This window comes from Mesoplodon mirus, assembly GCF_964341445.2.
Source record: "Mesoplodon mirus genome assembly, chromosome: 3".
NCBI lineage: Eukaryota > Metazoa > Chordata > Mammalia > Artiodactyla > Ziphiidae > Mesoplodon > Mesoplodon mirus.
Window position 1 is genome coordinate 122,493,830 of NC_138978.1, and position 16,269 is coordinate 122,510,098.

Consider the following 16,269-nt stretch of genomic DNA (forward strand, 5'->3'; position numbering starts at 1 on the left):
TTCACGGGCGAATTCTATCAAATATTTAGAGAAGAATTAACACCTATCCTTCTCAAACTCTTCCAAAATATAGCAGAGGGAGGAACACTTCCAAACTCATTCTACGATGCCACCATCACCCTGATACCAAAACCAGACAAAGATGTCACAAAGAAAGAAAACTACAGGCCAATATCACTGATGAACATAGATGCAAAAATCCTCAAAACAAACAAACATCAAACAAAAAACCCAAATACTAGCAAACAGAATCCAACAGCACATTGAAAGGATCATTCACCATGATCAAGTGGGGTTTATTCCAGGAATACAAAAATTCTTCAATATACACAAATCAATCAACATGATACACAATATTAACAATTTGAAGGAAAAAAACCATATGGTCATCTCAATAGATGCAGAGAAAGCTTTTGACAAAATTCAACACCCATTTATGATAAAAACCCTGCAGAAAGTAGGCATAGAGGGAACTTTGCTCAACATAATAAAGGCCATATATGACAAACCCACAGCCAACATCATTCTCAATGGTGAAAATCTGAAACCATTTCCACTAAGATCAGGAACAAGACAATATTGCCCACTCTCACCACTCTTATTCAACATAGTTTTGGAAGTTTTAGCCACAGCAATCAGAGAAGAAAAGGAAATAAAAGGAATCCAAATCGGAAAAGAAGAAGTAAAGCTGTCACTGTTTGCAGATGACATGATACTATACATAGAGAATCCTAAAGATGCTACCAGAAAACTACTAGAGCTAATCAATGAATTTGGTAAAGTAGCAGGATACAAAATTAATGCACAGAAATCTCTGGCATTCCTGTACACTAATGATGAGAAATCTGAAAGTGAAATGAAGAAAACACTCTCATTTACCATTGCAACAAAAAGAATAAAATATCTAGGAATAAACCTACCTAAGGAGACAAAAGACCTGTATGCAGAAAATTATAAGACACTGATGAAAGAAATTAAAGATGATACAAATAGATGGAGAGATATACCATGTTCTTGGATCGGAAGAATCAACATTGTGAAAATGACTCTACTACCCAAAGCAATCTACAGATTCAGTGCAATCCCTATCAAACTACCACTGGCATTTTTCACAGAAATGGAACAAAAAATTTCAAAATTTGTATGGAAACACAAAAGACCCCGAATAGCCAAAGCAATCTTGAGAACGAAAAATGGAGCTGGAGGAATCAGGCTCCCTGAATTCAGACTATACTACAAAGCTACAGTAATCAAGACAGTATGGTACTGGCACAAAAACAGAAAGATAGATCAATGGAACAGGATAGAAAGCCCAGAGATAAACCAATGCACAGATGGTCACCTTATCTTTGATAAAGGAGGCAGGAATGTACGGTGGAGAAAGGACAGCCTCTTCAATAAGTGGTGCTGAGAAAACTGGATAGGGACATGTAAAAGTATGAGATTAGATCACTCCCTAAAAACATACACAAAAATAAGCTCAAAATGGATTAAAGACCTAAATGTAAGGCCAGAAACTATCAAACTCTTAGAGGAAAACATAGGCAGAACACTCTATGACATAAATCACAGCAAGATCCTTTTTAACCCACCTCCTAGAGAATGGAAATAAAAACAAAAATAAACAAATGGGACCTAATGAAACTTAAACGTTTTTTCATAGCAAAGGAAACCATAAACAAGACCAAAAGACAACCCTCAGAATGGGAGAAAATATTTGCAAGTGAAGCTACTAACAAAAGATTAATCTCCAAGATTTACAAGCAGCTCATGCAGCTCAATAACAAAAAACCAAACAACCCAGTCCAAAAATGGGCAGAAGACCTAAATAGACATTTGTCCAAAGAAGATATACAGATTGGCAACAAACACATGAAAGTATGCTCAACATCATTAATCTTTAGAGAAATGCAAATCAAAACTACAATGAGATATCATCTCACACTTGTCAGAATGGCCATCATCAAAAAATCTACAAACAATAAATGCTGGAGAGGGTGTGGAGAAAAGGAACCCCTCTTGCACTGTTGGTGGGAATGTAAATTGATACAGCCACTATGGAGAACACTATGTAGGTTCCTTAAAAAACTACAAATAGAACTACCATATGACCCAAATATCCCACTACTGGGCATATACCCTGTGAAAACCATAATTCTAAAAGGGTCATGTACCAAAATGTTCATTGCAGCTCTATTTACAATAGCCAGTAGATGGAAGCAACCTAAGTGTCCATCAACAGATGAATGGATAAAGAAGATGTGGCACATATATACACTGGAATATTACTCAGCCATAAGAAGAAACGAAATTGAGTTTTTTGTAGTGAGGTGAATGGACCTAGAGTCTGTCATACAGTGTGAAGTATGTCAGAAAGAGAAAAACAAATACCATATGCTAACACATATATATGCAGTTTAAGAAAAAAAAAAAAGGTCATGAAGTACCTAGGAGTAATATGGGAATAAATACACCGACCTACTAAAGCATGGACTTGAGGATATGCGGAGGGGGAAGGGTAAGCTGTGACAAAGTGAGAGAGTGGCATGGACATATATACACTACCAAACATAAAATACATAGGTAGTGGGAAGCAGCCACATTGCACAAGGAGATCAGCTAGGTGGTTTGTGACCACCTAGAGGGGTGGGATAGGGAGGGTGAGAGGGAGGGAGATGCAAGAGGGAAGAGATATGGGAACATATGTATATGTATAACTGATTCACTTTGTTATAAAGCAGAAACTAACACTCCATTGTAAAGCAATTATACTCCAATAAAGATGTTTAAAATATATATATGCATAATATTTAAAAAGCAAGGCTCTGATGTTTACATTGGCAGATAAATAGACACTGAACCCTAGAATTGTAAATAGTTTTAATTTTATAGATGTATTCAATATGATTTAAATAAAGTTTCTTCTATTAGATAAACTTTCAGCTTAAAATAATTTTAATGAAAAATCTTATATTTCTTTTCCTTTGGGAAATATTTTTATAGAGGATTAACCATCTAAGTCTTATCAGGAGCAGGAATTCTTATTTGTGCCAGATATGGAGCAGAATTATAGACCAAAAGACTAGACAGAGCTTTTAGAAAGGTAGTTTTTTTTTTCATTTTTTTAAATCTTTTTATTTTATATTGGAGTATAGCTGATTAATAATATTGTGTTGGTTTCAGGTGCACAGTAAAGTGACTCAGCCATACATATACATTTATTCATTCTCCCCCAAACTCCCCTCCCACCCAGGCTGCTGCAGAAAAATTTTATATTTATCAATTATCATTCATATTTGCCTTTTAACTTTAACATATTTAAATACTGTAGAAGAAAATGACTTTCTTGAAAACATGAAAGTCATTCTGTTTGGAAAATCTTCTACATTTACTTTAATCTGAATTTTTGGTGAAAATATGTTCAAATCTTTTACAGTTTGAAGGAAGACATTTAAATTTTTTTTATGTCAATGAGAACGAGTACAAGTTGTAATGTGATAAATAAGAATTAAGAAATTTGAAAATATCCATCAACATTTGACTGGATAAAGAGAAGATGTGAGATACACATACACACACAATGGAATATTACTTCGCCACGAGAAATAAGGAAATTCTACCATTTTTGACAACTTGGATGAAACTTGAAGGCATTATTCTAAGTGAAATAAGCCAGACAGAGAGACAAATACTGTATATCACTTATACGTGGAATCTAAAAAAAAGCAAACTCATAGAAATAGCAGATTAGTGGTTGCCAGGGGCTGGGGGGTGGGTGGGTGGAATGGGGAGGTATTGGTTAAAGGGTACAAACTTGAATTTATAAAATGAATAAGTTCTAGGGAATCTAATGTATAATGTGGTGATTGTAGTTAATAATGCTGTATTATATACTTGAAAGTTGCTAAGAGATTAGATCTTAAATGTCCTCACCACAAAAAGAAATGGTAATTATGTGACAAGATGGAGGTGTTAGCCAATGCTATGGTGGTATCATTTTACGATATATAAATATACCAAATTAATGTGTTATACACCTTAAACTTACACAATGTTATATGTTGATTATATCACAATAAAGCAGTGGGGGGGAGGGCAGTGGGAAAAAATGTGAGCTCACAAAGAAAAAGAGCTGAAAAGAGAAAAAGAAAAAGAGGATGAAATATTTAGAACTGCAAACAATGAAAATGAACACATCCACATGTGACCCACATAAAATTTGTAATTATATTACAATTTTTATTAAGGACTTAATTATTTATGAAAATGATACACATGAACAAGAAAACTACTCTCATCAAGTCTGCAACTTGAACAGGTGAAACAAAATGCTTTCATTTCTCTTCATATCTCTTACTAAAAGAAAACTAATCACTAATACAAACAATGAGAATGAAAAAGAGAAGTACTCAGATCAAACTTACAATTTGGAAATACCAAATGTAATTTTGACCTTGCCATTGGAAGATGAAGAAAATTACATTCATTAAATTGGCAAATTTCATGGCTGAGGAAGACTAAACCTCTTGAGCTTTATTAGATGAAGACCTTGGAAAATGGCCATCACATACTTTTGACATCATATAAATACTTTGAGCAAAACAGAATTCAATCCAAATTAATGCGTCTATGCCAGAGTTTTAGCCAAAAATTCAGAAGCTTTTTTTGGTGCCATATCCATTGCATAGTTTAAATTTGTCACTAGAAGATATGTCCTCAACTGTGCCAATAGAAATGACATTCGTTGGAACAATTCAAATTTATATACAATATTTTCTGAATCTACTAAAGATACCTTTTTTTTGAAATGCCTATCAAATTGACCCTACAACCACAGTTGAACACATGATGGGAACATAACTAATCATTGGTAAAACAATTAAATTTACGTTAAACAAGGTAAAGTATTAGAAGAGTTAAATGAAACAAAAGAACATCCTTTTTTTTTGAATGTTAAGGAAAAATTTAATTGCACAAATATAGTTCATACCATTTCAAATATAAGTGAAAGGACAAACAGTACTGCTATCATAATGTATAATACAGGAATACTTTTTAAAAGGACAGAAAAATTATACTCAGGACCCAGAAATCTTTCTCATTATAAGCCTGTGTAGCAACTCATTCATGCAGGTTTTTAGGATGTAAATAGGATGATTTTTTTTTTCTTTTTGAAGAACTCCATGGTAGCTATGAGATGAAAAATGTATTGCTGTAACAATGTATTATGGTAATGGTATAGCTTTCTTCTATTTTGTTTTTAGTGTTAGGATTGCTAAAAGCTTATGAAATACCCAACTGACATAAAGTGCTTTTAATAGAGAGGACAACGTCGCATACATTATCCTTCTCCTGTCATGTCTGGTATCACATCACCTGGCCTCTTTCTACACGGGCCACTTTGTTAAGGAGGGAGGTCAAGGGAGTTCAGATTTCAGGCAGCGGGTGGTAGGGTTACCGCCTTATCAACCTGGCCAATCCTCCTGCGAGCCTCACCGTGAATGTTTCTCCTAAGGTTTCATCCTATGGGCAGGATGAAAAACATAGTTGCCTTCTGATGAAGGATGTCCTGGGCTTTTTGCTCAGCAAGGTTTGCAAGAGAATGGCACTGCTAACCCCATGCTTGCTGGGTTTGGGTTCAGACAAGCAGAGGGCTAAACCCAGATTTATGAAGCATCACAGGGCAAAACCCAGGTCAGATGGCTCCCACAAAGGCTGCCCAGGAAGCTCCCAGGATGCCAGGGTATAAGCGAAATATTCAGGGTGGCAGGACTCTGCCACTCCCTCTGCCTCTTTGGAGAAGTGTTAAAAGGAGAGGAACCACTCAGGCCATGGGGCCAAAGCCCTCCCATCCTGAAGATAGCTGCATCAGCCCTGCCAAGGCATCACCCACAAAAATGGAAAGGAGGGGTCTCGGTAGGAGCAGAGGGCAGAGGTACCCGCCTCCTATCTCTCTTGGATTCCCTCAGCCCTCGGTTCTGGCACAGGCCTGGGGTGTAGGAGGAGCCGCAAAATGTCCAATCCAATCAGATAAATGGGTTGGGTATCTCTTCAGATTCCAGAACACATGGAAATGGTAATTCTGCCAAAAGAGGCTCCATCAGAGATGATCTAGGTGACAGACTGCAGTTAAAAACTTCATCTAGTGAACCTCTGGAAGTTACACTGAATTTTCGGTCAGAGAAACTGTTCCTTCGGATTAAAGGTTCACTCATTTTTTCCAGAAATAATTTAATGGTCTTCTTCTTTTCTGGACTTGTACTTGACAAATTCAGAACTTTTCCATTCACTTTTACAGTGGAACTGCTGAGCCCAAACCAATAGAAGAAATCAAATAACGTGTCAGCTTTGAATTCATACGCAAAGCTCAGATCTTCTCCATTAACCACCTTGTTTCCTGGAGGGAGAAAATTCTTTACTGCCTCTTGAAAATCAAACTGAAGCCAGTAGCTTTCTCCAATCACTGAGGAAATGACCATGTCCATCCCCTGCCCTATCTGTCTTCTTATCTTGGGGTGCCTGGTGTTCACAAGAAACGCATACGTTCTTTCTTTCGAGGAGTCCTTTTTGGTCTGTACACTAATAAAGAATAGCATTGGTTTGCTCAATATAGTTTCCCGTTAGTCTTTATAATCGCAGTAGTTGGTCAGTTCCACATATATCCTGATGTAGCTGCTGAGGTGGTAGAGCTGTCCATCGAGGCGCACGAGGCCGTCGCTGAAGACGGTGAAGCCCCCGCGAGTGGCCGCGGGCTCCGCGGGACCGGGGACCACCAGCTGGTCCCCGCGCAGCTGGAAGGCGCAGGGCTGCAGGCGCAGCAGCTGGGCAAGGGGCTGCAGGGCCAGCTCGCAGTCGCACGTCCACAAGCTGTGCAGCTCCCCCGACGAGATGGAGGTCAGGCTCGGCCTGGCCGCCGAAGCGCTCTCCAGCCCCGCCATGGCCCAGCCCGCGCTCCTGACGTCAATAGACCCCGACAGGGGCCGGGCGCCCTGGCTCGGTTGGCCTCGCGCCCGGGTCGCCGCTCAGGTGCTGCCCGGCCGCCTGCCCGCCGGCCCGGTGAGGAGCGAAGCTCTGCAGGCACCGCGCAGAGAAAGCCAAGAGCATCCTTAACTAGTGAGTCATGTGGAGAACAGTATGGAGGTTCCTTAAAAAACTAAAAATAGAATTACCATATGGTCCAGTAATCCCACTACTGGCATATACCCAGAGAAAACCATAATTCAAAAAGACATGCACCCCAATGTTCATTGAAGCACTATTTACAATAGCCAGGTCATGGAAACAACCTAAATGCCCATCGACAGATGAATGGATAAAGAAGATGTGGTACATATATATACAATGGAATATTAGTCATAAAAAGGAACAAAATTGGATCATTTGTACAGATGTGTATGGATCTAGAGGCTGTCATACAGAGTGAAGTAAGTCAGAAAGAGAAAAACAAATATCGTATATTAACGCATATATGTGGAACCTAGAAAAATGGTACAGGTGAACTGGTTTGCAGGGCAGAAATTGAGACACAGATGTAGAGAACAAACGGATGGACACCAAGGGGGGAAAGTGGTGGGTGGGGGAGTAGTGGTGGGATGAATTAGGAGACTGGGATTGACATGTATACACTAATATGTATAAAATAGATAACTAATAAGAACCTGCTGTATAAAAAAAATAAATAAAATTAAATTAAAAAATAGCGATTCATGGTCTTCAGCAGAAAATAAAGTTCAACTTGTGTTATCCATAGTTATTTTATAAGAAATGTTGCTTGTATTAATTATGCTAGCAAAAGCTTATGAACAACACCATCAAGAGCAAACAAGTAATATTCTGAAAGGGTAGAGAAGTATTTCTCAAAATTTTAAAGAAATTGTTTTTTCTGTCAGAAGAAACTACATGTGAATATGCAACAAAAGTGATATTCCAGCAACATAAAATAAATTATAAAAATGAAATAAAGACATTTCCATAACTCTGAAGGAAAATATTCATATATTAAAAATTCTGGTATTAATCTCTACACAGACTATTTTAAGACCATTAGAGATAATGGTGTAGTCTCAGTTAAAGAGAGATGACTACATACTGCCATTTTTGGTTTTCTTTATAATATTCCAGCATTGAATTTTTTGAAAGAAGAACTTAAGTAATACTGTATGGATCAAGATATTTTAAGAGCTAGCAAAAAATTATGATAAAAGTGTTAATAATTTATATGGTGAAATTTAAATATTTTGTAACATACTCTGTGATAGAAATAATTTATTATATTTGACTCATTATGCTCAAACATAATAGGTAAAATTTATAGCTCGTTTTCAGCTAAATATTGCCTTAAACATTTTCTTGTCAGTTCCAGTTGGTAGTGACTCAGAAAAGCAAATTTTCTACAAATTGAAATTAATAAAAACTACCTAAGAACCACAGTAACTCAAGGAAAATGATCTAACTTGGTATTGCTTTCAATAAGACAATATTATATGAAAATATTGATAAAAGAACATAATTAGTGTTTTTTTCTGAAATGAAGGAAAGAAAAATTAATTTCTTAAAATAAACATATACTTTATGAATTCTTCATTTATCTCATTTCTTATCCAAACATAACTAGTCCCTAAACTGAACACCCAGACATATGCAACAATAGATAATTTCAGTCGTCATTGATGTTTTGCCAGCTTCCAGTCACATCAAAACCATAACTTTATACATTTTTTTTTAGTTTTGATAGTATGAAGATATATATGTCTAGATAAGATTTTAGAACATTTTAATTACCAATTTTTCCACTTGATTTATAATTTTTATATATTTAAATATATTTGGGCATCCTTTTGTACTTTTCCACAACTCACACGTATTAGAGGCAGTTATGGCTACTATAACTAAGTTTTTAGCTGGGGTAACCCTTGTTTTAAAAGAGTTTCCTCTGGTATTTCCCTGGAGGTCCAGTGGTTAAGAATCTGTTTTCCAATTCAGAGGTACACGGATTTGATCCTTGGTCGGGAACTAAGATCTCACATGCAGGGGATATCTAACCCCCGTGCACCACATCTAGAGAGCCCGCAGGCCACATCTAGAGAGAAGCCTGTGCACAGCAGTGAAATCCCGCATGCCGCAACTATGACCTGACACAGCAAAATAAGTAAAAATAAATAAATATGTTTTTTAACTAAAATAAGATGGGCTTCCCTGGTGGTGCAGTGGTTGAGAGTCTGCCTGCCGATGCAGGGGACACGGGTTTGTGCCCCAGTCCGGGAAGATTCCACATGCCACGGAGTGATTAGTCCTGTGAGCCGTGCCCACTGAGCCTGCGCGTCCAGAGCCTGTGCTCCGCAACGGGAGAGGCCACAAGAGTGAGAGGCCCGCGTATCGCAAAAAAAGAAAATAAATTAAAAAAATAAAATAAAATAAGAGGGCTTCCCTGGTGGTGCAGTGCTTGAGAGTCCACCTGCCAATGCAGGGGACACGGGTTCGTGCCCTGGTCCAGGAGGATCCCACATGCCGCAGAGCAGCTGGGCCTGTGAGCCATGGCCACTGGGCCTGCACATCCGGAGCCTGTGCTCCATGACGGGAGAGGCCATGATGGTGAGAGGCCCACGTACCGCAAAAATAAATAAATAAATAAATAAAATAAGATAAAATAAAATAAAATAAGAAAGTTTTCTCAACCCCCATTTTATAATTTATGAAAAGTCCAATGCCTTCCCCATGATTGCTTTGAATTCTCAGGGGTTTATATTCTCATATTTACCTTTGGTTCCCATTACAATAGTTCAGTTTATAGATGGTTTCATGTCTAAAACATACTGGCCCACTCATGGATTCCCCTGGAAAAGAGAATTCCCTTTTATGTTGTTTTTGTTAGTTTGCTTGCTTGTTTGTTGTTGTTGTTTTGTTTTGTTTTGGGCCACGCAGTGAGGCTTGCAGGATCTTAGTTCCCCGACCAGGGATTGAACCTGGGCCCTCGGCAGTGAAAGCACAGAGTCCTAACCACTGGACTGCCAGGAAATTCCCCCTTTTATTCTGCTTAAAACTTCTCATATATGGTATGTATCAGACTTTACTAAAAGTTCAAGATGATGGGGAGAGCAGCAGGGTATAGAAGACTGCAGAAATGCACACCTACTAATGAATGTTGGTCACCCCTGTCCTAAAACTTATATTAGCCACAGTCCTCTGAAGAGTGCTGAAGTTCGTGGCACCTATGTGAATTAACAGGCTTCTCACCATCTTGTTGGTTCTTTTTCCCTCCCATCTTTCTTCCCATCTTTTCCTCACCTATTTCTCTCCCATATCCACACCACCCCCGCAACCCCTGCCCTGAAGAGAACTCTGACTTCTTTTCATACTATGATGCAGAACAAGCCCTCTCTAGTCTTTCCTCTAAAACTCAGTTCCCCGTCCACATGGGCTGTACCAAAACCTATTACAGTGCTTGGCATAGAGGCTGACTATTACACTGGTGGCACAAAAGTCTAGTAGGGTCCCTCAGATTATTTTTAACAAGATCCATCCCCCTTTCCCTCAGAAGGCAGCTGTTGTTTTAAATAGCAGTATTCTTTCTTCCTCTTCTCCTCCTCCCCTTCTCCCTCCTCCTTGTCTTCTCCTCCCTCTCCTTCTCTTTCTTCAGTTTCACCAAAAATAGTTTTATAAGAGCACAAGAATATAGGCCTGTAACCCATCAAGACATAAGCATTACAGTTTGGCTGCTGGTGTTGAGTGTCATCTTCATTCAGAATTACACAATAATTAGGCTGATAGCATAGCTTTATTTTGAGTGAAACCTCCTTGCACAGAAGAATGAATAAATTTAAAATGGAGGTATTACTGTGGATCTGAAAAACAGCTTTCATGGGCCAGTCCAAATGGGGACTAACCACCAGGAGAAGGACTGCTTACTCAAGTGCTAGGATGCCCTGGTCTGGAGAAAGCAGTGTGACTCTCATTTCCTTCTAGGGAACTGCTAAACTTTAAGACTTGAATGAGGGGGAAGTTAACTGCCTCGATTTACCACGTGACTCTCCATAAAGAAACACCTGCCTATGGTGGACAAGAGCATCTTTGGGAACATTATGTCCTCCCCTCTCATCCACACCACCTTTGGAAAAGGCGGGAGTGAGCTACTTTGGCTTCCTGTTTCCTCTTCTATCCTCAACGATCCTCTTACTTGCCCTTATTAAAATCCTCCCTCGTTCTTGGTGCAGAGAAGCTTCTGCAGATTTTTTCCTCAGAATCTCCTTTTTCCTTCCCACCCTCAGGAATCAGAAGTCAAACTATTCAGTAGTCCATGCAAGAGCTCAGAATGGAACTATGTTTTGAGCTGCATGACTCTACTGCCCTGAGCTCTCCCTGACTAGCCCAGGGAGGAGGGGGTTGCCGAAGCAAATGCAGCATCAAGAGGCTGGCCAGTCACCTCTCAGACTTCATATACAAGAAGTCCTAAGCCTAGCCATTCTACTTCCTAAATATTTCTCCCTCCATTTTGTTCATTTCTTTCTCATCACACCCATCATCTCTTACTTGGATTGTTGGAAAAAAACTCAATAACTAGTCTCTTGTGTCAAGACTTGCTCTGATTCTTCCAATTGTTAACAGGAAGGTATCTCCAAAATATCAATTGGATCATGTCATTTTCATCCTTGAAAGTCTCCAGTATTTTCTCTTCAGGGGCATTTAGGATAAAGTTTACACTTTTTATTATTATTATTATTATTATTATTATTATTATTATTATTATTATCAGTAAAATATCTTTATTTACTTCTCAGGTACTCACTGTCTATTTCCCCTGCTCACATTTTTTTTTTTCCTTTTGGCCTGTTCTGGTTCCAGAGAGGAAAACAATAACACAAATCTCTCTTTAAAGCAAGACACTTTTAAACAGTTTTAAGTAAAAATAATTAAAGCACATGATAGAATAATTTCTAAAGAACATAAACATATTTAAGTCCAAGTTGCTTCTCCTCCTTCTCAGAGGAAACTACTATTAAAGTGTCTAGTGCAAAGATTCAGAAAACTTAGACATACAGAGCATAAACATATGTATTCTTGTTTATTTCACTGTATTCTTATCTATCATTCTTAACACATCTTGGAGATCTTTCCAGTTACCCAACACAGTTCCACCTCATTCAAGATAAAGTTTATACTTTTTAACATGATTAAAATGTCTTAATAATCTGGACCTTGCTTATTTTTAAGGCATTATCTCTTTATCTTTCTAGTACCTCCTCCCTCTGCTTACCATCCTATAGTCCATACTCTAGCCATACTAAACTACTTTCTCTTTCTCAAACACTATGTGATCTCTTTAGGTCTTCATGCTTACTCTCCCCTTTGCCTGTAACAAAGACTTATCACAATCACCCTGCTGATATATTCCTCCTCTTCATTTACTTCTCATTTTGGATGTTACTTTCTACAGGAAGATTTTCTTGACCCCCTAGACTGGATTAAATCCTCCTTCTATGTGCTCCCATTATACTCTCAGGTTCCCCCATCATAGCACTTATCACATGATGCTATAATTGCCAATTTACTTGTCTTTCTTTCTGGGCTGTAAATTCTGTGCACAGGAACTGTATCTTTCTTCTCCTTTACCAATCAGTAAGAAGAAGGGTAGTCAAGCAGAAAGTAGGTAGCGAGGGGAGAAGGAGAGATGCAGGAGTTGTCATCCACATGGAATACTTGCAGAATTGCTGTTGGTTCATTACACCTACTTTGAAATGAATGCATTTGAACAAGTAATGAATGATGTGCCAGCCACATGTGGGGTCTGGTGGTTTAGCTTCTGTACCATCTCCTTCTTACCAACCCATCTATCCTTACAATAAGCCTCTATTAACTGTGGTGACCTGGACATATTTCTATTCTGAAAGTCTGATGAAGCCTCACTAATAACAAAGTCAGAGAAAAGTAACCCCTGGACTACCCCAAACATTTAATTCAATATTTCCTACATGTCTCATATACACTTAATGATAGCACAATCTGGGATATAATGGTTGCATAAAAGACTGTCCCTCTCATAAAAGAGCTTCTATTTGAAGAGGCAGTTCATTGAAAATCAAGTATTACTAAGTAGTATTCAATTAAGTGCAAATTAAGAGAAAAAGACAAAAAAGGATTTAGACTCAGATGAAGATGAGCTCAGTGTGAGATGAGGTTTCAAAGAATGCTCCAAGGAAGAGGTGATATTGAAAGAAACTCTGACATAATTGAATTACTTACATAGACCTGATATTGTCAAACCCAAGTTCATATGCCCGATGCACCGTGAAGCCAAACAAACAGAAACGTTAGAGTCTGGAGCAGAGAAAGGTTTATTTCAAGGGTCAAGTAAGGAGAATGGGGCGGCTCAGGCTCAAAAAGCCCAAACTCCCCAATGGTTTTGGGGGAAGAGATTTTATAGGCAAAATATGGGGGGAGGGCTCAGGGTGTGTGACCCTCCTCTGATTGGTTGGTAGAGATGTAACAGGGTCATGTTCCAGGAATCTCAATCATCAGCCTTCTGGTTCCAGCCAGTCTGGGGTCCACTTGCTTGTGCTCAGCCTGAAGTTACCATCCTCCACCTGGGTGGGGGCCTTAGTTCCTGTAGAAGAACTCAGAGGTACATTGTTATGTATATCCCTCGAGGAGGAACCAGGACCCTGCCCAATTGCTGCACTATTGTTTCTTGATGGCCTTTCCTTTGTTTCTGTATTTCCTCACTCCTCTAATTAGTAACGGAATCTGCCCTTTGGAACTCGGGGAAGGTCTAGGAGGCTGAAACCTTTTTCCTACAAACAGGAAATGGGGAACATGAAAAGGCTTTTGTATCCAGGAGGGTCCCAAAAGGTCCTGCTTGCTTTCATCCTAAAATCAATAGAGGACCCCAAAGCAAGGATGCTAGAGGAATTTGAAGTCGCTAGTACTACAGATACAGTAAATATTAAAACACAGCCCAACTCCTAGCCAGATAAACATAAAACCTCACTTTAAATGTCTATTTCCCTCAGTTTCAATGCTAATACATCATGTCCAGCTTTCAACAAAAAATTACAAAGTATGGTAAAAGGCAAGAAAAAAAGACGTTCTGAAATGGCAAAGAGAGAATCAGGAGGAGGTTCACATATGAAACAGTTTTTGGAATTATCAGACAGAAGATTTCAAATAGTTATGGTTAATACATTAAGAGTTCTAATGGAAAAAGTAGACAACTTACAAGACAGATGAGTAATGTAAGCAGAGCTGGGAACTCTTTGAAACAATCAACAGGAAATCCTAGAAATCAAAAACACTGTAACTGAGATTAGAAAATGCCTTTGATAGTCTCATCAGACTTGACATGAGTAAGGAAAGAATCAGTGAGCTTGCAGATAGGTCAACAGTAACTTCCCAAACTAAAGTGCAAAGAGAAAAAAGAATGAAAAAACAAAGAACAGAACATCTAAGACAAGAGATGTGAGACAAAATCAAAAAGTGTAATACATGTGTAATTAGAATACCAGAAGAAGAAGAAAGAGAGCAGAAGAGATATTTGAAATAAGAATGGAGAGAATTTTCCAAAATTTATGACAGACAACAAACCACAGATTTATTAAGCTCCATGAACACAAAACACAATAATTACCCAAAAATCTACAATCAGACATATCAGTCCAACTCCAGAAAATGAAAGAGAAAGACAAAATCTTAAAAAAAAAAAAGCTAGACACCCCCCACCTTATCTATAGAGGGACACAGACAAGAATTAAGGTGGACTTCTCATCAGAAACCATGCAAGCAAGAACAGAGTGAAGTGAAATGTTTAATGTTTTTAAAGAAAAGAAAAAAAGCCACATGCCTAGAATTGTACATCCAGCAAAAATGTACTTCAAAGATGAAAGAGAAATAAAGATTTAAAACTAAAGGAATAAAATAAATAAATACTGAATAAAAACTGAAGGAATTCATTGCCAAGAGATTGGCCTTACAAATAATTTTAAAAGAAACTTTTCAGGCATAAAGAAAATGGTATGGATCAGAAATTGGGATCTATATAAAGAAAGGAAGAGAGTTAGAAAAGAAATAAATACAGGTAAAATGAAATCTTTTATTTTTCTTATTTTGAAATTATCTAAAAGATAACTGTTTAAAGTAATAATAATAAAAATGTATTGGGTGATTATAGTATATGGAAAACTGAAATAAATGATTCAAAGTCATAAGAGATGGAAAAGAGGAATTGATAATACTCAGTTATAAAGTACTGTACCATACAAGAAACAGTATAGTGTTATTGCTGTTGGACTTAGATCAGGTAAAAATGCATATTAAAAACTCTATTGGCAACCACTAAAATATATTTTTTTAAATAAACATAATTGATATGCTAAAAGAGATAAAATAGAATCAGAAAATGCTCAGGTAAGACCAGGAAACCTAGAAATTTAGGGAAAAATAGAAATAAAACAAATGCAACAAGTAGAAAACAAGTACAAACATGGTAGATATAAACCCAAATTTATCAATAGTTACTTCAATTATGAATGGTCTAAACACACCAATGAAAAGACAGAGATTGCCTTTCAATATTGGTAAGATATAAATTCTTCTCACCTTGCTCTACAGATTCCTCTCAATCTCAACAAAAATTCTAGCAAGTTATTTTGTGGCAAACTGATCTTTGACAAAGGAGCAAAGTCAATTCAAAAAAGAAAGGATAGTGTTTTCAACAAATGGTGCTGGAAATATTAGATGTCCATAATGACAAAATGAACCTAGACCAAGACCTTACTTCTTTCAAAGTGGATGATGGCCTAAATGTAAAATGCAAACCTATAAAACTTCTAGAAGGAAGCATGGAAGAAAATTGATAGGACCCTGGGACTGGTGATGAATTTACATGTACAACACCAAAAACATGATTATTAAAAGAAAACCAATAAATTAGACTTTATTTAAATTAAAAACTGCAGTGTGAAAGGCACTATTAAGAGAATGTTGAAAAAGAAGTCACACACTGGAAGAAAATATTTGTGAAGCACATATCTGATAAGGGAATTGTATGCAAAATACAGAAAGGATCCTTAAAACTCAACAATAAGAAAACAAACAACCCAATTATAAAATGGAAGAAAAAATATCTGAATGCATCCTTCACTAAAGGAGGTGGAACATAACTCCCCACTAGTTAAGTATGGGCTATGTATGGTGACTTCCTTCTGATGCTGAAAACTCGGCATCTGTGCACTGGTGCCGAATCTAATCTCAGAGACAGAGTTTTGGGTGAAGTAGAAAAGA

At 37.7% G+C, this 16,269-nt stretch overlaps 1 protein-coding gene across 1 annotated transcript; it reads right to left on the bottom strand.

Moving 5' to 3' along the window:
- Positions 1-5,749: 5,749 nt before the first annotated feature.
- Positions 5,750-6,938, bottom strand: LOC309800856 (mesenteric estrogen-dependent adipogenesis protein-like; the record flags this gene model as incomplete). Its single annotated transcript, XM_082615175.1, is given in 2 exon segments — positions 5,750-6,620; positions 6,624-6,938. Coding segments are annotated over 2 exon segments (909 nt in total). The 3' UTR covers positions 5,750-6,026.
- Between the last annotated feature and the right edge of the window lie 9,331 nt (positions 6,939-16,269).